We start from the raw sequence: 23,711 nt of genomic DNA on the forward strand, positions 1-23,711 counted from the left end.
TGAAGCCCTTTGCAACTCTGTGAAACCCTGCTTCAAAATTGAAAAAAAAAAAAATAGGGCTGGGGCTGTAGCCCCTGGGTTCCATCTAATACTGAAAAAAAAAAAAGAAAATTAAAACTGATGTTTTCTCCCTTATGTGGAAGCTAGAGAGAGATTGGGTAACAAATGTGATCTCAGATAAAGGAGTAGAGATTCCAATGGAGGGATGGAGAGGGTTTAGGAAGGGAGGAGGGGTAAAGATGTAACAAAAGTAACAGTTTAAATAATGCCATGTAAATCTAGGAAATTATCAATACTAATCTTAGTGACATGTACAGGAAGGGGCAGGGGCAGAGTCAGATTCGGAGGGAGGCACGCCTGATGTATGCATGTATACATCTATTGCGCTATTCCTCATTATGATATATAATTACAGTGCATCAATAAAAGTATAAAAAAAAGAAAGAAAATGTAGATAGTGCTCAAGAGAAGATGGTCATTATGACAGCCAAAGATAAAGCAAAAGGTATTAAGTACAATCTAATAGCAAAGCTATTTTCAGGTGGATATTTTCACCCAAAATTCTGATTGTGTTCATATTTTGTGCATGTTGACCCAGGCAGTTTTAGTGTTAACTTAAGAGGAAGCGAAATACTATTATTTGAATGCCCTCTGTTATATGGCACTGTGTATTTAGGATTTTATTTAATCCTGATAATGACTCCATGGGACGAGCATTCGCAGTTCCATTTATAGGTGACAAAGCTTCTCCAGGGATTTCATGCACCACTCGAGGTCACATGGCGTGTCAGTGGCTGGAGTGTGCGTGCATGCTTGCTCCTGTCTCAAGTACTAGATTCCTACTACTGTGCCAAGCAATCTTTTCAAAAACACAAGCATCTGATAGACTTTTAAGATCAATAATTTATTTCTGCCATTTACATATAGGAGAGAGAAAAACCACTCTAATTCCCTTTCCTGGTTTATAGCCACATATTCTATATATTTAAAATTAAATAAAAGAAGATAAAAATCCTTCTGTCCTCTCTTTGTTTGGAAAACTTTGGCTTTCTTTCTGGACTAGAATATGTCCTTAGGCTATTTATTTTATGATTTTCCACCCAGTGCTTTGCTCTTTATGGTTTTTGTCCCTCATTTCTTATCTTTCTTATTTTATTCTTTTATTGGTGCATTGTAGTCATATATCTTAATGAAGTACAAGATGGTAGAGGCATGGATGCACACATCAGCCATTTAGCCCTTCCCAGTTCCCACCTGTTCCCTCCGCCTCTCTCCTTCATGTCTGGCTTACTGATTGACTGATGTGTTTGTGAATGTACATCATGTACCTTAGGGAATTTCCCTCTTCTCCTCTGCCATTACCCTCAGGTCACCTTATTTGCTCATCTATGGTTTCTTCTTCATCTAGAGTTCCTCCTATGACCCTTTTTCTCCCTAGCTTCCACATATTAGGGAGAGCATCTGATTTTTTACTTTTTGTGACCGACTAATCTCACTTAGCATAATGTTTTTAAGTTCCACCCATTTCCTTGCAAATGACATAATTTTGTTCTTCTTTATGACTGAGTAAAATTCCATTGTGTACATATCCCATAATTTTGTAATCCATTCACTTTATTATTATTGTTATTATTATTTTTATTTTTTTTTATTTTTAGCAGTACTGGGGTTGGAACCCAGGGGCATTCTACCTCTGAGCTACACCCACAGACCAATTTTTTTTGGTCTTTTTATTTTTGAAACAGGGTCTCACTGAGTTGTGACGGGCCTCACTAAGTAGCTGAGGCTGTCCTTAAACTGCTATCCTCCTGTCTCCACTTCTGAATAGGGATCCTCCAGTCTCCACCTCAGGAATGTTGGGATTACAAGTGTGCGCCACCACACCCAGCCCCTTATCTTTCTTTGGGTTAAGTATTATTCATCTAATCATTGAATCATTACATATATTGTTGGCTACTTTCCCCCTTGGCTTTTTAGCAACTCTATTTTTTGGGGGGATGATGTTTGCCCTAGGGATTATAATATATATTCTTAATTTGTCCCAATATGCATATGTTACATAAATATTAATGTTCTATATAGTTACATATTGAATATTATACTACTTCATGCATAATGTGGAATTCTACAATACAATTCCATTTCTAGAGTTTCATTTTCTTGTCCTAGGAATTAAAATATATATTCTTAATTCATCACAATCTGAATAATATATAGCAGTATTAATAATATATATACTATATGATGAATACTATGCAGCTTCATGCATAATACAAGAATTCTGCAATATAATCCCATTATAATATTTACTTTATTTTCATGTCCTACAAGTTTCACAAGTTTCATCTCTGTCTACATATATTATTAACTTCACAACATTGATCATTTTAAGAAATCTATTTAAAAAAACAAGAAAAATATATAATATTTTTAATGTCATAAGGTTTTAATTTCCAAATGTAAAGGTACTTCTTTTAGAACTCTTTTTTTTTTTTTTGGCAGCACTGGGGATGGAACCCAGGGGCATTCTACCTCTGAGCGACACCCCCAACCCTATTTTTTATTCTTTATTTTGAAACAGGGTCTCATTGAGTTGCAAAGGGCCTCACTAAGTAGCTGAGGCTAGATGTGAACTGTGATCCTCCTGTCTCACCCTCCCAAATGCTGGAATTATAAGTGTGCGTACTGCACCCGGGTTAGAACTCTTAAAAGATGTCATATTCTCAGTCAGGTGTAGTGGCACATGCTTGTAATTCCCGCACTCGGGAGGCTGAGACAGGAGGATTGCACGGGTTCGAAGCCAGCCTCAGCTACTTAGTGAGGCTCTCAGCAACTTAGTGAGATCTTGTTTCAAAAAAAAAAAAAAAATAGGTCTGTGAGTATACCTCAGAGGTAGAAAGCCTCTGTGTTCCACCCCCGGTACCACCAAAATAAAATAAAATAAAATGATGTTATATTCTCTAAAAAGTCAAACTGATGTTCATAATTAAAACAACTTACTTATTGTATCTATTTTTTGAAAAAAGAAGATAATAAAAATGTTTACAGTAGACAACTCTGGAGTATTCACGGACCTAATTAGTTCTGAGATATTTAAGATAAATTGGATGTGAGAGTTCTCAACAACCATCCAAGGAAAGCCAGAAGAAAAGATCCAAGCTGGGCGTGGTGGCGCATTCTTGTAATCCCAGCACTTGGGAGGCTGAGACAGGAGGATTGCAGGTTCGAAGCCAACCTCAGCTACTAGGTGAGGCCCTCTGCAACTTAGTGAGACCCTGTTTTCAAATAAAATATAAAATAGGTCTGGGAGTGTAGCCCAGAGGTAGAAGGCTATCTTGGGTGCCACCAAAAAAAAAAAAAAAAAAGATCCACTTCTGTGCATCAGTACTTGTGACTATGCAGCAATTAACTAAAATAATAACTGACCTGAGTTTGCTTTGTATATTATTCAAGAGAACCAGGCAAGCCATGTTTACCCTTAGATCCTAATTTGGCAATAGAATGAGTTTTTCAACACAGTGTAAAATCACCAGGCAAGGAGAAAAAAGTCACTCTATGTTCTGAGAACTTTCTGCAACTGTGAAATACATTCTTTTCTTTCAAGAGATGCTCCCAAACTGGGTAAGCTAAGGACATTTCATGATCACTTATCTTTCCTTTAATCTAAAAAACACCTTCACACAGTTGGGCGTGGTGGCACGCTTGTAATCCAGCATTTGGGAGGCTGAGACAGGAGGATCATGGTTCATGGACAGGTTTAACTACTAAGTGAGGCCCTCTGCAACTCAGTGAGACCCTGTTGGAAAATAAAGAATTTTAAAAGACTAGGGCTGGAGGTGTCGCTCAGAGGTAGAATGCCCCTGGGTTCCATCTCCAGTACTGCAATAAACAAACAAACAAATAAATAAATAAATAAAAACACTTTCAGTTAACTCCTAATATTGATGGCAGAAAAATTATGAAGTCAATATATTTTTATATGACATGAAGAAATATTTTCAAGTTAGTCTCAAGCAATGTAGAAACACAGTATTTTGTCCCATCAAATACCCATGTCAACCTGTCATAGAACTCTAAAAGTAATGCCTTAAACTTTTCTCTTTGAGAGAAAACTGAACTGCTTTATATCTCTTCTTCAATAACTTATTGTTAACAGAGGCAATCACACTCCCGGAAATGTAAAGAAAAGCAAAAGGCAGTATCACTATTGCTTTTTCCTTAGAATTTAAACTGAACAAGCTGAATTTCAGGGAAAGGATAGGCTAAAGTTATAGGATGCCCAAGTGTCCTCTGACCCATGTCCAGAACAGTAAGAAGTTAACAACTGTCAAGGTGGAGGTGCTATTCTTATAAGTGAGTTAGTTGTCATTAACTTCAGGGAGAAAAATTATATTATCACAGGGCCAGTATAAAGTCACATAAGACCTTTTGCCAAATGTAACACTAAGGAATGTATCTTATTCCAATATATTCAGCAAATACTTTACTGAGCACCTAGCATGTTTCAGGAAGTCTGCTAAGTATGTTACATGCTCTGGGTACTAAGATAACACATATCTTTTTTTTTTTTTGGGTGGTGGTACTGGGGGTGGGACCCAGAGACTTTCTACCTCTGGGCTATACTCACAGACCTATTTTACAATTTTTATTTGGAAACAGGGTCTCACTAAGTTGCTGAGAGCCTCACTCAGTAGCTGAGGCTGGCTTTGAACCTGTGTGATCCTCCTGTCTCAGCCTCCCAAGCACGGGGATTACAAGAGTGTGCCACCACACCCGGAAAGATAACACATATCTTAGTATAAGGCAGAGCTTTGCATGCAGCGCTGAAGTTATAGGACTTATGAAGATGAGGGCAGTGGCACCTGCTTGGAAGCCTCAAAGCTGGGAGAGGCACACTTAGAGCAGCATTCTAAGACTTAGATTATTGTTCTCCCAGACTCTACCTAGAACTCTGTACCTTCTTTGAGGCAGTAAATACAAGCACAGCTGTTTTTATTACTAGACAGGGAGAAGTCAGTGAAGAGAAAGAGAATTTAAAACTTAAATAGCTCTGGTGTAGGTACTAGATTAAGTCTCTCAATGGGCCCTGATTGGGAATTGATGCAAAAGAAATGAAAATGACAAGAGACCATCTGTTGCAAAGCCTCTTCCCTGAACATGCCCCAAACACTAAGGCTGGCTTTGAAGAAAGCAAGAGTGCTGTGGAAAAAAATAGCAAGCCATCTTTCACAACACATTGCAGTCTATAAAGAAGCAAAGCTATTAAGAGCTTGTTGAAAAAATAGACAAATATCCCAAGTCATTTTAAAATTAGAATGTTGCATATAGACTAGACTGAAACATTTTCTTTGAAACATGTTCCTATCCCAGCACATTGCCCACCATTGTCAGAGACACACTCTCCACACGTAAGCTGGACTTCCAACAGGAGCACTGGTTAATCTACCATTTGGTATTAGTATTTTGGGGCTAGGAAAATGGGTAAAGCTTTCTGTTTTTCTTTCTTTCTTTTCTTCTTCTTCTTCTTTTTTTTTTTTTTTTTTGCAGTACTAGGAATGAACTCAGGGGCATTCTACCTCCGAGCTACACCCCCAGCCCTATATTCTTAGTCCTTTTTAATTATTTTAGCTGGGCATGGTGGCCCATGCTTGTGATCCCAGTGTTTGGGAGGCTGAGAAAGGAGGATCTCACAGGTTGGAAGCCAGCCTCAACTACTTACTGAGGCTCTCAGCAACTTAATGAGACCCTATTTCCAAATAAATTATAAAATAGACCTGGGGTGTAGCCCAGATGGGTGCCACTCTCTAAACAAACAAACAAACAAACAAACAAACAAGCTAAATAGAGACTTGAGGACTCTGGTATATTAGATCCTAGCTAATTTTTTTCCCCCAGGAAGATACAACCATCTTGAGTTTAACCACCACCACCACCACTCACCAATTATTGATTTACTTTTGTGCTTCTGGGGATGGAACACAGGTCCTTTTGCATTCTAGGCAAGTATTCTTGGCCACTAAGTCATAGCCCTAGCCCTAACCATTCTTAAGAGTTACAATACCCAGTGCCTTTGGGCTGAGAAGTGCAAGAGCTCATCAGGAAAGAAAGACAGACTCCAGAGGGTGCACTTTTCCCAGGTCACAATTATACCACTTGCTAGTCACACTGAAGACAAAAGAATAGGGGCTTGGGATGTGGCTCAGGGTGAACTGCTTGCCTAGCATGTGGAGGCATTGGGTTTTATCCCTAGTACTGTGAACAAACAACAACAAACCCCCAAGGCCCAAGCAAGAGATTAGGCAGTGGGATAAGACAAAATTAATGCTCATTCTGCTTTTCCAGCTGGTAAGATCTTGCTCAGGTTCTTTCTAAATTATTCTGACCACAAATTAGGTTTGCTTCCTGGAATGCAAGGGCTCTGAGAGCTGCCTTTTAAAATGAATCCTTATTAGGATTCATTTCAATGTTGTAGGAACATTTAATAATGCAGGAACAGAGCTTCAGTGAATATGCCCTTTCCGGTGCTGGCCTATCAGGTGATGCTTGTGTCTACACACTGGGAACTGGTGCGAACCAGCTCAGATTTGTTGAATGAAAGGAGGTTGCCAGTATAGTAGGAAGCACTTAGTAGGAGTGGGATGGGTAAGTAACAGCATCTGTTTTCTCAAAAGCCACGACTGGATTGAATAGTTAAAACCTGTATTTTATGATCCTACATTCAGTTTTTGGGTTTATCCTCATAACTGTCTGGCATCTTAGCTCCCTGTTGGTCAACCACTGACATTTCTGAAAGAGAGGAGGGAGCTTTGATGAGGAGATGCAAAATCGTGCACATATTTTGGTTATACACTACACTTTCTTCCATTCAGTGCGCTGAGATTCAGTCCGTGCACAACCGACAACCTTTCCTCAACCCACTTCACACAGGACAATTAAAAAGAATGGCAGGTTTTTCTGTTCTCTTGTTTTCTGTCTTTCCTTTAATCCAGATGTGAATCACTTCACACAGAAGGACCAGGCGTCGTTCGTGGCACAGGCTGTAGTCTCAGTACTTGGGAGGCTGAGACAATAGGATTTAAGGGGGAGGCCAGCCTCAGCATCCTAGCGAGACCCTGTTGCAAAACAAAAAAGTAATTAAGTGCCGGGGGCTGGCGCTTGGAAGTAGAATGCCCCTGGGTTCAATCCCCAGTACAAAACTCCCCCCAAACCAAACCAAAACAACAAAAATCCCCAGCTGTATGGGCGGTCCAAGGAGTCTACATCTTTGTTGTAAATAAGGCAGCCTTTCAGAAGAGGGAGGCAAAGTGGCAGAGAGATCAGGCAGTAGAGCAAATTTTGCCTATGTACATTATTTCATATTGCTGATATCTTTATCCAGAAACACTCTGTGTTTACCTCTAGTCCTCCTCTACGACACTATATGCCTCTCTCTATGCTGCATCTGTACCTTTTTTTCCTCCCACTGTATAAAATAGTGTGCAGTGTTTGGCAAATGGTGCAAAATGACAAGTAATTTTGCTGTTCTGGTATTGATGACTGTATTAAGGGATGGAGAAATGAGGTCATTTCCAATCCACACACCGACTGAAACCCCAGCTGCATAGGCAAGCAGCTCCTCAAGTCTCTCTTTCCTGCTTGGCTCCTGTATTCTTCATTTCTCCCACACAATGACTCCCCCTATTTACAAATAATCCTGTGCCTCCATGTGACAATAACTTTCAAAAGCAATGCATTTCTATTTTTTATTCCTTACAACTTCTTTCAATAGCCCGTGCTCAGCAGAGATTCCTGCCATTTACAGCAATGGTTTCAGTATTCTTTACATACTGATAATTCCTTCTTATTGAATCAAGCAAACCTCAGTCTAATTAAGATCTCTATGATATTTATTTCCCTACTGAGATAATTCTTGAGAGGCCAACCCTCAGCTCCCTTCACTTTTCTTCTCCAGAAAGCTTATTTCTTGTAAGGTGCACACATGGCTTTCAGGTTCAGCAGTCATCAGAAAAAAGAAGTCTGCGTTGCCTGCTGGATACCTACAGCTGGGCAGGACTGGGGATAAAGTATGGAAGACATGCTAGCCCATCAGCTTCATGAAGGCAGGTGAAGTGCTGGCTCACTCTTTCACCTGCTACATCTGGCCCACCAAGGACAACAGTCATTTAAAGTCTGAGTGAACAAATGCAATAAATGAAGTAGTAAATTAAATTAGAGTCTTAAAGGAACCAAGTTGAGGATATGAGGCTAGTTTCAGAAATGTGGAGATCAGGATTCTTTAAGGAGAAAGCACAAAATTGGAAGGGAAGGGAACCATCTCAAAACCTTAAATAGGTGGATGTTCGTGGAGAAGACACCTTCTTATTGGACTCAAATCTGTAACAAATACATGAAATGTGGAAAAAGAAAAGTTTGATAATAACTTGGGCTCTGAGATATATTAGAAGTTTGGCTAGGTGTTTGATACTAACTTGGGCTCTGAGATACATTAGTAGCAATGACTAGTCTATGACTTTATGGCAGCACAGTTACAAACTTCATTTTTTTTTTTTTTGGTGGTACTGGGGGTGGAACCCAGAGGCATTCTACCTCTGGGCTATACTCCCACACCTTTTTTATATTTTATTTGGAAACAGGGTCTCACAAAGTTGCTGAGAGCCTCACTAAGTAGCTGAGGCTGGCTTCGAACCTGTGCGATCCTCCTGTCTCAGCCTCCCAAGAGCGGGGATTACAAGCGTGCGCCACCACGCCCAGCTCACAAACTTTATCTTGATCAATGTAATGATCCCTCAAGGTAGCCATTCATCTTATTTTTTTTTAATCAGATAGAGAAACAATAATCAGGAAAGTGAAACAGCCTACTGAAGTCAACAGGTTAAGTTTAGCATTTGGATTCAAACCAGATTCTAAGTCTCAGTTCTTTATCATATCCACGGTGCCTCATAACAAATAAACAATGTACCATACAATATGCAAAGCCCCGAGGTAAACACCAGCACCACAAAAAACAACCAATTAACTAACCAAACAAACAAAAAACCTCAAACCTCAAACCAAACCAAACGAGACAAAAAGCCACACACAATACCATTAATACCTAGTTCTTTTTGTGAGGTGTTTAATTTAAAAAATTTAAATTGTGATAAAATACACATAACATTTACCTCCATCATTTTTTTTTTTTAATTTGTGATGGTACTGGGGGTTGACCCTAGGATTGCTTCACCACTGATCTACATTCCCAAGCCTGTTTATGTTTTATCTTGAGGCTGAGTCTCACTTAATTGTCCAGGCTGGCCTTGAACTTGCAATCCTTCTGCCTCAGCCTCTGGAGTGGCTGGGATTACAGGTATATACCACTGTGCCTGGGCCTCATAAACATTTTTAAGTGATACTTCAGTAGTGTTAATTATATTTCCATTGTTGTCTAATACATCACTAGAGCTTTTTATCTTTTTTTTGTTGTTTACCTAAAACTTGATACCTCTCAAACAATTATTTCTCTCTCTTCCTATTTTGTACAACCATCATTTTCCTTTCTATTTCCACAATCCACCCCCACCCAACCCTCTGGTGCTGGGATTAAGCCCAGAGCTTTGTGAATGTTAAGCATATACTTTAGCCGGGCGTGGTGGCGCACGCTTGTAATCCCCGCGCTTGGGAGGCAGAGACAGGAGGATCGCGCAGGTTCAAAGCCAGCTGTGCTGGCCTTAGAGACCCTGTTTCAAAAATATAAAATAGGTCTGGGAGTGTAGCCTGGAGGTAGAAGGGCTTCCAGGAACCCCAGTACCACTAAAAAAAAAAAAAAAAAAAAAAAAAAAGCATATACTTTACCGCTGAGCTATATCCCCATCCTGTTTCCATAGTTTCAACTCTTTAGACATCTCATGTAAGTGGGATCATACAGTATTTGCCCTTTTATGACTGGCTTACTTCACTTAGCATAATGTCCTCAAGGTCATCCATGTTGTAACATGGGACAAGATTTCCTTCTTTAAGGCCCAATAGTATTCCATTATATGTATGTACTGCATTTTTTAAATTAATTCACTTATTAATACACATTTGGGCTGTTTCCAGTTCTTGGCTATTGTGATTAATGCTGTCATAAACAGGAGTTTGCAAATATTTCTTGGAGACCTTGTGTTTAATTTTTTAAGACATTCACCTGGAAGTGGGGCTGCTGGGTCATGTGGTAGTTCTATTTTTAACTTTTTGAGGAAGAGCCATACCATTTTAGGTTCTTACCAGCAGCAAAAAGTAGAGATTTGGTTTTCAGTAGAAAAACTGAGTTTTAATATCAAACTGACCAAAGGGTTCAGTGTCCTATAATTCTTGAAAATTAAACTCAATGAAAGCTCTAGACCTTACACTTTGTTCCTAATATTTCAACCAGATATTAAACATGCCTTAATAATTTACAAGGATGGTTACCCAATTTTAACAAGAATAAATGTCACAGTCATTTTCCAAGAGGCTACAACAAATTGAGCAAAACTAAAGCCAGCATTTAACCAATGCAAGAGTATTAGAAAAAGCAATACCACCTCTTAGAACTACGCATAAGCATGGGTGTACGTGGCATTCTTACCCTGGTTTTGGCATCGATTTTAGCTCCTCGATCGAGCAATAGTTTCACCATATTTGCATTTCCTCTTTTTGATGCAACATGGAGAGGAGTGATGTCATTCTGTAGAAGAACAGAAAAAAAAAGCTTTGATATCCTTGTTTTATTTTTTATTTTTTTTCCTTGTCATTTTTTTTAAATTGGTGCACTGTATTCATACATCATAGTGGGATACAAACTTTTGTAGACATACATGCACACATCGCCCAGTCAGCCCCCACCCAATCCCCATCCCATTCTCTCCCCATCCCTCCCTCCCATGCTTAGCTTAGTGGTTGACATCTAGTATTATAGCAATTTATCCAAAATTAAAAATAATAATCTCACATAACAGTTTCATTTGTCTGATACCAAGCTTTTGATGACTTAAAGATAACATTTCAATATTTCTTTTTACTTTCTTTCTTACCAGAGAATATTTTTTTCCTATTTTTTTAGGTGAAACTATCATATATTTATATATTTATTTTTCAGAAAAAAACTCTATCCTAATATGGAATATGGACTCTAGATACCCAAAACGATCTTGAAAAAGAACAAAGCTAGAAGATATATATTTTCTGATTTCAAACCATATAAAGCTACAATAATTGAAACAGTGTACTACTATTCTAAAGGCAGATATATAAACCATTGGAGTTAAATAAAAGCCTAGAGCTAAATTCTTCCCTATATTGTCAAGTTATTTTTCACAAGGTTTCCACGAACATTTGGTGGTAGAAATAATAATATTTTAACTAAATATTGTTGAAACATAATAATTACATGGAAAAGAATAAAATTGGACACTTACCTAATCCCATATACAAATATTTACTCAAAATAGATAAAATACCTAAATATAAATCTTAAGACTATAAACTTTTAGGAGAAAATCTGGGTCATAAAACCTCACAACACTGAAATTGGCAGTGATTTCTTGGATATGATTTCAATGGCACAGGCAACAGAAGAGTATACAAACTCCCTAAAAAATAAAAAAAATATTGTATATCCAAAGACAATGTAAACAGAGTTAACAGTTACTAATAGAATGGGATAAAATATTTCCAAATGCTATATATGAAGGTATATTAATATTCCAACTAGAAATCCTAAAAATTAACAACAATAAAGGCAAACAATACCATTTAGAGATAGGTAAAAGACTAACATAAGTAATGAATCTCCACAGATAACCAGTCTTAGTTGACTGTTGGATGGAAACTCTTGTTTCTCTGGTTCTGGTGTGTGTTACCTATTTCTTCTTTGTAGTTAATCTCTTTGAGTATTTTCTCTAGTGCTGGTTTTGAAGACAAAAATTCCTTCAGTTTCTGTTTGTCATGGAAGCTTCTTATTTCTCCATCTAATTTGATAGAAAGTTTTGCTGGGTAGGAAATTTTTGGCTGGAAGTTGTTTTCTTTCAGGGTTTGGAATATGTTACTCCAAGCCCTTCTGGCTCTCATGACTTGGTTTGGGAAGTCTGGAGTGATTCTAATTGGCTTGCCTCAATGTCACTTGGCCCTTTGTTTTTGTTGCCTTTAAGATTCTCTGCTTGGCTTCCACATTGGTCATTTTGACAATTATGTGGTGTGGGAATCCTCTTCTCCAATCCTGTCTAAAGGGAGTTCTATAAGTTTCCTGGACCTGTGTATCAACCTCTTGCTCTATGTTTGGAAAATTTTCTGCTATTACTTCCTTGAAGAGATTGTTGATCCCTTTGGTTTCACTTTCTTTTCCCTCCTCTATTCCAATTATTCTTAGGTTAGCTCTCTTAAAATGGGCCCATATTTCTTCAATATCAGATTCCTGCTGTCGGATATTTTTTTCTAGATTAGAAACTATGTGTTCATTTTTGGAATGATCATCTTCTAAGAGCGAGATTCTGTTCTCCATGTGGTCTAATCAGTTGTTTGTGCTTTGAATTGAGGCCTTTACTTCATTAGTTGCATCCTTTATCTCTTTTTGGCTCTCTCTGAGTTCTTTTCGAAGCACCTCTATTATTTCTACAGTTATTTTCCTGATTTGATCTTCTAGAAATCTCTGATTTTCTGTTTTATCGGGTTCTGATGTTGTGGGGTTGTGGGCATTCATTGCTCCAGTATTATTCCTCTTTCCCATGATTTTGGAAGTTTGTGCCTTCTCTGGGTTCTTCCCTTGGGTCACTATGACTTCACTTAAGGTGCTCTGGATCTCGAGTCAGTAGTATCTCAGACCCCACTACTCCTTTACTGGGTTGTATCACAGAGTCTCCGACCCAGAGAGTCGATAGAGGCTGCTTTAGACTGTGGGGGGTGCCAGGTTGGGCATTCTCCTATGGTGTGATATCTCTGTCACCGCCCCTCCCCCACTGGGTCAAGTCCCAGGGAGTACAGTACTGGGATTTCTCCTCTGTGGCCCGCAATTTGACTCACTGTTCTTGAGTTTGCAGATGTAGCTGTACTGGATTCGGTGAATTCTCTGCTGCTGCCGCCGGTGGCAATATGGCGCCGCTGCCATGCCCTCGGCCGTGAGGCTGGCGTATTTCTTCTTGGTTTTGATTTCACTCTGAATCCCTGCGGCGTGTGCTGAGCTCCACTGGGAGCTTTAGATTTTACCTGCGGCGAGAAATCCCGCCTGGCTGTTCCGCAGCGGTTCACCTCGGCTTGCTGTAGCCGTTCGGTGAATTCGCCGCTTCCGCCGGCAGTATGGCGCTGTTGCCGCGTCCTCGGGCGTGAGGCCGGTTATCTCCTCTGTGGCTCTGAGCTCTGTTCTCAGTCCGCTTTCTCTCTGGAGCCTGGTGATTTTTTTGTTTCTGGTGATGGTGTTTTCTGGCTATGAAAGGCGCTGATTTTATGGTAATGGAGATTGGTTGTTAGTGGGGCTCTTAAGCCCCGCTTTTCTCGGTTGCCATCTTCCCGGAAGTCCGATATCCTTGTTTTAAATAAAACATTGCTAGCCAGGCACAGTGGTAGATGCCTGTAATTGCTGTACTTGGGAGTCTCAGGCAGGAGGACTGCAGGTTCAAGACCAGCCTCTGTAATTTAGCAAGACTCTCAGCAACCTAATGAGATCCTTATTTTTCAAAATAAAAATAGGAGTGGGGATGTATTTCAGAGGCAGAGAAAACACACAAACACACACGCACAAATTTTTAAAAAATTTTTCTACCTAAACTCTCAACATTGTCCTTGTTCTTTTCCTTTTTCTTCTTTGTATAAAAAACATGTATTATAAATAGTTTGCTTCCCAACATTTCTCTTGACAGCAGTTTTCTTCAAAAGGAGGCATACAAAAAGAATACATTCTAAGGGGGTTTGGGGGCGTGGTCCAAATGCATTTACTTTGATCACTGTGATGACTGGTAGAGGAGATGGTGACTCTTGCCTCCCACATCCTGTGTCTTTAAGTTGATGTATTTCCCTATGGATTTGTGTGCTCCTGGCTTAGTGGCTAATGAGCCGTTGACTGACAAGTGGCTGATTAAGTTGGTCCAGGCTGAGTCTGAGCAGTGTCATGTGGCCCTGAGCTCAGTGACAGCCTCAGTTGTCAAGGAGAGACAACGGTCACAGAAACTGCCCTTCCTTAACACCTCGGTATCTGAATGTGTTTACAGGTATTTACCAGCAATCTCACAGATAACTATGAATGTTTCCTTTTAAATAATCTGTAGCAGCCAGATTGTTAGAATAATCTGAAATCCCAACCATGTTACCCTTGATTTCACCAGTTGGCTGCCATACTCAGGCTCTCCACGCATCTTATACGTGCTACCATGGTTTTTAGACTGCCAAGAACATGCATGTGTATACTGAAAAAATTCTCTATTTTAGTTCTTTACTCTTGTGTACTACCATAGGGATTTCAAACCTATCATTCACAAAGGTCAGAAATATAAATGATCTGGGCCCGTCAGGTTTTTTATTTATAGATTTATAATATAAACAACTATATGATGGCTATCAGGTATCAATCACTTCCCATGCATCAGCAACTCTATTAGAACTAGACTCTATTATTTTGTGGTGCTGGGGATTGACTCAGGGCCTTAACCATTCTAGACAAGCACTCTATCACTGAGGTACACCCCCTAGCCCCTAAACTCTTTGAGTACCTCATTCAATTCTCATAGTTCTCAAAATGCCATATACAATCTGAACTGTAATCCCATTGTAAATATACAGAAATAGCTAACTTTTAAATGCTTAAACTCAAGCACATGGTTTAAAAAATACGTCATAATGAGAAATTCCAAATATAAAGCCTTAGAGAAAAGCATATGAAGCTTGGGGCTGGGGGTGTTGCTAGGTGGTAGAGCATCAGCACAGCATGTGTGAGGCCCTGGGACAAAGAAACACACAACCTCATGCTAACATTGTTTTTTATATAAACCCGTATTTTTTCTTGTTAAAAGAATTTAAGAGAAAGAAAATCTCAGCCATCATATTATTTCACAAATGCTGCTACTTAATTATCTCTAATAAATAAAGATGTTTCTTTTCTTTTCTTTCTTGGAGGTGGGGTGTCTCACTGTCTTGCCCAAGCTGGTCTCTAACTCCTCGGTTCAACTGATCCTCCTGCCTCAGTTTCCTGAGTAGCTGGGACTAAAGGGACATGCCACTGCACCTGGTTAAAGGTATTCTTTTAATCATAATACCCATGAAAGTAAAAATATAAAACAGCACCCAAGCCCCCATATCCTTGTTCAGATTCTCTCATTATCTCCAACTGACTCAGGTGGTCTTTTCAAATTAGAAACGAGACCTTTGTTCTTATCCCTACCTAAAACTGTCAAGCAAGAGGGTCTGGAAACCAGAATTCAGATCCTGAATCTGCCTCTAATTAGCTATTTCTTACTCTGTACATTATGGCTCTGTTCTACATGTTATTTCTTTTCTCATAATACTACTAGGTTGAACACTTACTGCATTAGGTTGAAAAGTCCTTTGAGTCTCTTAATCTCCACAACTCCCCTACTCCACCATTTCTCCCTGCCCCTTACTTATTGAAAAAGCTTGGTAATTTATGGTGTAAGGTTTCCCACACTCTGGATCTCACTGACACATCTTTATGGAATGTGTCATGTGTTTAACATGTATTTAACATGTCCTCCCATATCATTAGCAAATTTTCTACTCAAAAACTTTAGACAATTGTACATTCTGCAAATGGAAAATTGGATATTCTCTATCTTACTATTCTTTTTTTTTTTTTTTTTGTGGTACTGGGAATGGAACCCGGGGGCATTCTACCTCCAAGCTATACCCTCAGCTACATTTTTTATTCTTTATTTTGAATTTATTCCTTATTTTTATTCTTTATTTTGAAACAGGGTCTCACTGAGTTGCAAAGGGCCTCCCTAAGTAGCCGAGACCATCCTAGAACTGCGATCCTCCTGTCTCAGCCTCCCAAATGCTGGGATTACAAGTGGGCTCCAATACGCTTGGCTTCTATCTTACTATTCTTAAATGCTAAATATAATGTAGGAATTATTTTAATTATAATTAAATTATTTTTATTATTTTTTTATTATTCTTATATACCAAAACACATAAGAAAGAGAGAGAGAGAGACCTGAGCAAAACAAATCTGTTTTCCCAACACTGGTGGGGAGTGGGGAGGACTCACACTGCTTTAGAACTGGGGCAGAAAAACTCTCTCTTCCAAGGGTAGGTGGCTGAGATTTTGCTTTGCAGGCAACTCAGTGTCTGATACAACTCAGCTTTGCCATTGTAGCATGAAGCAGTCACGCACAGTGTGTAAAGAAACGAGAGTGGCTACATCCTAATCAACCTGCATTTACAAAAGCAGACAGTGGGCTGGATTTGGTCCACAGGCAGCCATTTGATAACACCTGCTTCGGACCCACCAGCTTACAGCTGGGGGTTTTAACCATATGTGTAAGGGGTAACAAAAGAGAAAATGGTACTACATGCTGTACTTTTTTATTTCTGAATCATGTAGCAACTGTTCTTGTCAACTAGGAACAACTCAAGAGAAAGTGGTACCTTTACTCATTCATATTTTTATTCTTCAGTTAATCAATAAAAATTTCTTCGTATTTATTTATTTATTTATTTATTTATTTATTTATTTATTTATTTTGCGGTACTGGGGATGGAACCCAGAGGCAATTGTACCTCCAACCTACACCCTCAGCCCTATTTTTTAGTCTTTTTATTGTTGAAACAGGGTCTCACTGAGTTGTAAATGACCTCGCTAAGTAGCTGAGCCTGTCCGTGAATCTCAATCCTCTGTTCTCAGCCACCTGAATGCTGGAATTACATGCGTGCCCCACCATGACCGGCTAATAATAAAAATGTCTTCTGTCCTACTTTAGGACTGGTGCTATATTTCCACTGTCTAAACAAAAGCAAAATTATAAAATCCCAATATTATTATAAGAGCCCAATGATGTTATACAAGTCCTGTTTAAAAGAGTCCTTGTCAGCCAGGTATGGTGATACATGCCTGTATTCCTAGTACTTGAAAAGCTGACGCAGGAGGATCAAAGGTTCAAGGCCAGCCTTAGCAATTTAGCTAGACCCTCAGCAACTTAGTAGAATCCTATTTCAAAATAACAATAACAACAACAACAACAACAATAATAATAATAATAAAGCAGGGGTATAGCTTGGAGACAGAATGCTCCTGGGTTTAGCTTCTAGAACCAAAAGGAAAAAAAAGAGCTCTTGTCTGCTGCAGGTGAGATGAAAATTTGTATGTGCTTGTTGGGATATAATTTGACAGTATATGTGAAGATAGTAATTTTAATTATCTAACATTTCTTGGGCAATTTCCCAAAAAAGTGCATAAAGAAACATGGATCACTGTTGTTCCCCCTGAGGTATGGATTTGTATTCTTAGGGTGAGATTTCCCCCCCTCCCCTACTTTTCCAGTGTATTCTTTCTCTTCTGTGCTAATTTCTTCCACCCAGATCCAGATAAATCTTTTTAGCTAACCTATACTTCCCAAAGGCACCAGCCATTCAAGTTAGGGGTTAAAACCCAAATTTAGAAAAATAAGTCTTAGCTTCTGCTTTTAGAGCAGAGAGAGGGGAGGAGAAAAAAAAAGCAGATTACCCAGCACAAGTTAAGATCTCTCAGGATTTTTACAAATTCAATATATTGCATTACAATTCATTCTAGTCTTCTACAGTAATATTTGCTATACTGTATTATGTTGTATTTGACGATATTGTTATATTTTACAATGATTACTTATTCAGATTAGGACGACTAATTCTAAAAATAAAGATCTGTGCTGTACTTTCTACACTCTGAAAATGGTTCAGAAACATGCAGAATATTTTTAACAGCGAGTTTGCAGGCAAAGGGAAAATTCCAGCTTGGTTATAACCATTTTAACCCCACTTCTCAGCATCGATGTGTCAGGGGACCTGTGTCTCTGAGAATGTGAAGAGCAGGGACTATGGAAATTCTTCTATGCCCATCTCCTGCTGAATGGCAGAGGGAATTTGCCTTATCCTGTATGAACATATTTTCTCATCCCATCGTGTGACAGACACGATTCCCTGATAATCAGTCATGTCAAAAAGAATAAGAAAATCCACGGGTCTTCATCTCATTTAATTCACACAACCAAGAAAGAGATACTATTAAGGTTTTATCTGTATTTTGCAGATGAGGAAACTAAGACCCTCTTCCCACAAATCTAACTTTCTAAACATTAAAAAGCTGCCATGGTTTGTCTAAACCAAGTCCATGCTTTCTCCACTAGACTAGTGTTGAACTGCTGAGCAGAGGAGACATATAGCTAATTCTTCCTAATAGCACATTTTTGGAACACCCACCAGTAGGCTTAAAGAGAAAGGTAGTATTTTTGTAGGGTGATAAGAGTGGTTATGATATAGACTGTTTAGGTTTAAATTCCAGTCCTGCTCCACTCTAGCTACTTATCTTGGTAAGCTTACTTAATATCTCATAATCATACATTTTTTATCTGTAAAGTCAGACTAGTGATAATTCATATAACTCTGTAATGAGGATTCAAATAATTTAATAAATACAACATCTTAACAGTGGTGTATACAATTAATAAACATTATAAAAGTGTGATGCATGACACTTTTTGTTTTGTTTGTGCTACTGGGGATCAAATGCAGGGCCTTACACATGCTAGTCAAATGCCCTACCACTGGGCCATAGCCCACCCCTTTTTAATTTTTTATTTTGAGACAGGGTGGCTAAGTTGCCTAGACTGGCCTTGGACTCTGATCTTCCTGCCTCAGCTTCCCCAGCAGCTGAGATTACAAGCCCTTGACCATCTCACACACGTTTACATGTCCATATGGTAAGTAACAGAACAGGGTTCAGGGGCTGTAATCCCAACTGTTGGAGGCTGAAGGAGGAGGAACAAAATCGAAGGCATTTATGTCATTACGAAATAGTCTGGATAGAAAAACACGCAGATCCGAGGTGGTGTCGAATCAGAAGGTGGTCAGTGGGGCAGTCCTTGTGGCTGCAGAAGGTGTTAGCCATGCTTGGGCCTAGCACAGGCTCTGCCAGTAGCACTGTGCACAGGCTCTGCCAGTAGGACTGTGGCTGGGGACAGAGCAGCAAGGAGAATGGCAAGCCCGGGCTGGTTGGATGGGACTGATGCACATGGCATCTAAGATGCACATGTGCTACACTGGGATAGAAACCCGAGGGTGCTCTGCTACCGAGGGCTCTGCTGGGAAATACTTGCCAATTCTTCCCTCAAACACCCAGCTAAGAGCCAAGTTCATCCAAGAATCCGCTGCAGTCAGTTCACTTCTGCCCCTCCCCCAAGTGGAAGCAGGGTCATTTTCTACCTCACTGTGGATGAAAGGCAGCCTTTCCTTTTAATTTAAATATATAAAGGACACTCCTTACAGTCCTTCCCCTCTTCCCCCACCACAGCCCTCCTTTTCTTTGAAAATGTCTGGGAGAGAGTATCACTAAGGGAGAATCTCTAGACAATACTGAGGTAGGATAGAAAAGAAATAAATAGGTAGAAAGGAGATAAAAGAAAAGGGAGACTGTACTTTTAATCTGAAAGCCTGGTGCTAACGTTTCTCATTACTTTCACTCCCTAGGCCAGTTCTCTCTCCCAAGCCTGTTACTCCCACATTTCTGGAAAATTTCTCCAAGTCTCTATTCATAATCATCCCCTCCTCCTCCTCCTCCTCCTCCTCCTCCTCCTCCTCCTCCTCCTCTTCCTCCTCCTCCTCCCTTCTTCTTCTTCTTCTTCTTCTTCTTCTTCTTCTTCTTCTTCTTATTATTATTATTATTATTACTACTACTACTACTATTATTATTAGTGGTGGTACTGGAGTTCCTGGAAACTCTTGTACCTCCGGGATATGCTCCCAGACCTATCTTTATACTTTTTAATTTGGAAACAGGGTCTCTCCTATCTTTATACTTTTTTATTTGGAGACTGGGTCTCTTGAGCCAGCGATCTGGCTTCGAACCTGCGAGATGCTCCTGTCTCCGCCTCCCAAGTGTCCGGGATTACAAGCATGTGCCACCACGCCCAGCAATTCGTAATCTTAAAGTACTGGAAATCCATTCACTTATGAAACTGTCCTGTGCTCTGTTGATTAGCCCATGAATACACGTATTTTTAAAACAGATTGAACAAAGGGAGCTATAACACCTGTAATATAGGGTACTTTCCCGACTTTAACTATTGATTGGATAATGGAGATGTTAAACTAAGAATCCTGAAAACAGCTGGACTGTGATAAGCCCCTCTTGTCATGCCAGACTGATGCGCTGATGCCGTCCCCACAGAACTTCCCAGGCCCACGTTCCCCCATGTTTCCTTTAAAAGACTCAGACAACCCTAAAGTACTTCTCTGGAGATGGCCCCATTCTCCCCTGAACACATACTTCTTGCTTTCCTAAATTAATCTCTGAAATATCAAATGCACCTAGAGATACCTAGAAATTCCAGATGATCTGGGTAACATCCCAGAGGGGACAATGCCCCTGAAAACCTTTTAGATGATGAAAACTGAATAATGTAATACTTTTAGTTTGGTTCCTTGATGTGTTCTCCATAAGCACAAGTTCTAAAATAATTAAATGTTGACAGGGAATCTAATATTCTCCACTAATGCTTTCTACTTGTAATAACTTTTGCATTCAATAAGAGTTGGTCAAATTTGCAAAACAAACTGTTTAAAAGGACCAAGATTTTGATACATTGAGGGTATACATTTAAAACACACGCATTTAAAATGTCTTCTGTTCTCTCATTCTGTTCTCTTACAATTTAGCACCATTTCTAGTGTACACAGAAACAGAAAAGTGATCAGCAAACAGTTTCACAGAGAAGGTAAGGAAGCATATTTTTAAGCAAAGATTACTATCATTCTCATTTAACCCATAGACATCTTTAAAAGTTTTTTTAGCTTCCTGGGGGAAACATTTGTATCTGCTAATCCCAAGCAGAGAGCAGGTAGGCAGTAAATATTTGATAAATAATATTGAACAGTCACATAGATTTTGTGTGTGTTATTAAGGATTGAACCAAGGAGCCCATACATGCTAGGCAAGTGCTACACCATGGAGATAGATACTCATTCCCCCACCCCCCTTTTTTTTTTGAAACAGGGTCTAAGTTCCCCAGTCTGGCCTTGAACTTGGCAATCCTCCCGTCTCTGCCCCTAAAATAGCTGGGATTATAGGCAAGTGCCACCATTCCTAATATAATAGTCATATAGATTTTGATGCAATGTAGAAAAATATAGAATTTCCAGTTTTCTTAAATTTCTTTGAAAGTTAGACTTTTTTCCATAAATTTTTGTTATTTTCTACTGGAAGTTTACTCTAATAGTTTATTTTTATAATAGTTTTATTAAGATAGAGTTGACCTTTCTTTCATTAAGCCTATCTTAAAAATGCATGATTAATTCAGGGATTTTTTGTATATTTATAAGTTGTACAAATTACCAGCATCTAGTTCTAAAACATTTCATCATCCCTAAAAGAAATCTCATATCATTAAGCAGTCACTTCCTATTTTTCAGTTCCCCAGTCTCCTGTTTACTCTCTGTCTCTATGGTATTTGCCTAGTCTAGATTGTTTTAGACACTGTGTGGCCTTTAGTGATTTAATCACTTAGCATAATGTTTCCAAGGCTTCTCTATGTTGTGACACATATAAAGCATCACTCTTGCCATGCATGGTGGCACATGTTTGTAGTCCGCGTACGTGGGAGGCTGAGACAGGAGGGTCACAAGTTCCTCAGCTACTTAGTAAGACCTTCTACAATTTAGTGAGACACCATTTCAAAATAAAGAATAAAACATAGGGCTGGGGGTGTGGCTCAGAGGTAGAATGGCACTGGGTTCAATCTCTAGTACCACAAAACAAAAAACTTCGCTCATTTTATGAGATGCTTAATTTTTAGTGCCGGAAGAAATCTACCACATATACGCAAAACAATGATGCTTTAAATGATGAGGATTTGATATTTATAGAATATACCCAAGAAAAGTCCTAACAACTGAATATACGTATTAAAAAACACTCAAGTCTTCATAGTCGAAATGTAAGTAGGCCTTTTCTTTAAAAGAAATTTAATTTAGATGATCTATTATTAATAGTACAACTATAAAATAAACTCAGAAACTTCCTTCATACTATATTGATCAAAGTGATTGCCAATGTCATTAAATGTCCTTTTCAACCTTTTTCTTCATGAAAACTTATTCGAACAAAATAGATCATCTTAGTACCCAGTCTTTTTTTCTTCTCCAACTTTACAAACTGCTCAATTATTGTATACCAACTTTTCTCCCTGTGCAGTCTGGGTAAGGAGATTAAGTCCACAACAACCTTTAGAGATGGACATGAAGCTATTGAAGCCACTGGCACCCCATGGATCTCACTCCTCTCCCATGGAGACCAAGAAATCCCATTTGATAAGACACCTGATAGACAGCGCTGAGCTCCCCAGGCAGCCATCCAGCAAATGCTTCCATATTTGATGTTTGTTGTGAAATCAGGCTCTGAGTATGGGGCTCTATGCTGCTCTACATTCAGATTTATTTATTTTCTCCTAAGGATAATATGAGGCTGTTTATCACTAATACTGTCATAGGCTTTCACTTGGATAAACAGGAGGGCTCACCAATACTTTAGATAAGGCACTGCCAGGTATCTCTCTGGTTTCTTTGACTGATTTAGAAGTGGGGGAAAGCGGACCATATTCAGGGTAAAAATTCAATACTTGTTTCCCTCACACATACACCCTCACTGATATACATAATCCCAGCTGCTACTAGAAGGGCCAGAAGACTGGGACCATGGTGGATCTTGGACCTCATTCCTCAATTACAACCACCTCTTTATCTTTGCACCACTGGATTTTATAGTTGACTAGGTCTTTATAAGTATCTAGTTTAGTGTATTTTTTATTTTTTATTTTGGTGGTACCGGGGAAGGAACCCTTCTAACTCCAGGCTACACTTCCAGACCTATTTTATATTTTTATTTGGAAACAGGGTCTCTTAAGTCAGGGAGGCTGGCTTCGAACCTGTGTGATCCTCCTGTCTCCACCTCCCAAGTGTGGGGATTACAAGTGTGGGCAACCACGCCTGGCTAGTTTAGTGGTTTTTAATACATAGTTTAGGAACTGGATGTGGTGGCACATATTCACAACTTTCAGTACTTGGGAGGCTAAGATGAGGTATCATAAGTTTAAGACCCTTAGCAACTTAGTAAGAATTTATTTCAAAATAAAAAGGATTGAGGGTAGCACAGAGGTATAATGCTCCTGGATTCAATCCCCAGTATCACATACACACACAGACACACACTCTTGAGGTAAAATACATATAACATAAGACTTTTATCATAAACTGGGCGTGGAAAAACACTTTTAAAATCTCAGTACTTGGAAAGCTGAGACAGGAGGATTGCAGGTTTGTGGCCAGCCTTGGCAACTTGTGAAGTCCTCTGCAATTTAGAGAGAATGTGTTTCACAATAAAGGGCAGAATAGGGCTAGGGGTATAGCTCGGAGGTAGAATGTCTTGGGTTCAATCCCAAGTACCAAAAAAATAAAAAGAAAAAGAAAAAAGAAAAGAAAAAAACCTCTTCTCATAGCCATTAACAGTATAGTTCAGCAGCATT

General features: G+C 39.2%; 1 protein-coding gene across 1 annotated transcript in view; it reads right to left on the minus strand.

Annotated features, from left to right (window-relative positions):
• ANK3 (ankyrin 3) overlaps positions 1-23,711 on the minus strand; it is a gene marked incomplete at both ends in the record, with an annotated part of 351,101 nt that overhangs the window by 186,876 nt on the left and 140,514 nt on the right. The window contains one exon of the mRNA XM_080694807.1: positions 10,589-10,687. Coding sequence (XP_080550933.1) covers positions 10,589-10,687 — 99 coding nt within the window. The remainder of the gene's footprint in view (positions 1-10,588; positions 10,688-23,711) is intronic.

Source organism: Muscardinus avellanarius (genome assembly GCF_963383645.1).
Source record: "Muscardinus avellanarius genome assembly, chromosome: 4".
Taxonomy (NCBI): Eukaryota; Metazoa; Chordata; class Mammalia; order Rodentia; family Gliridae; genus Muscardinus; species Muscardinus avellanarius.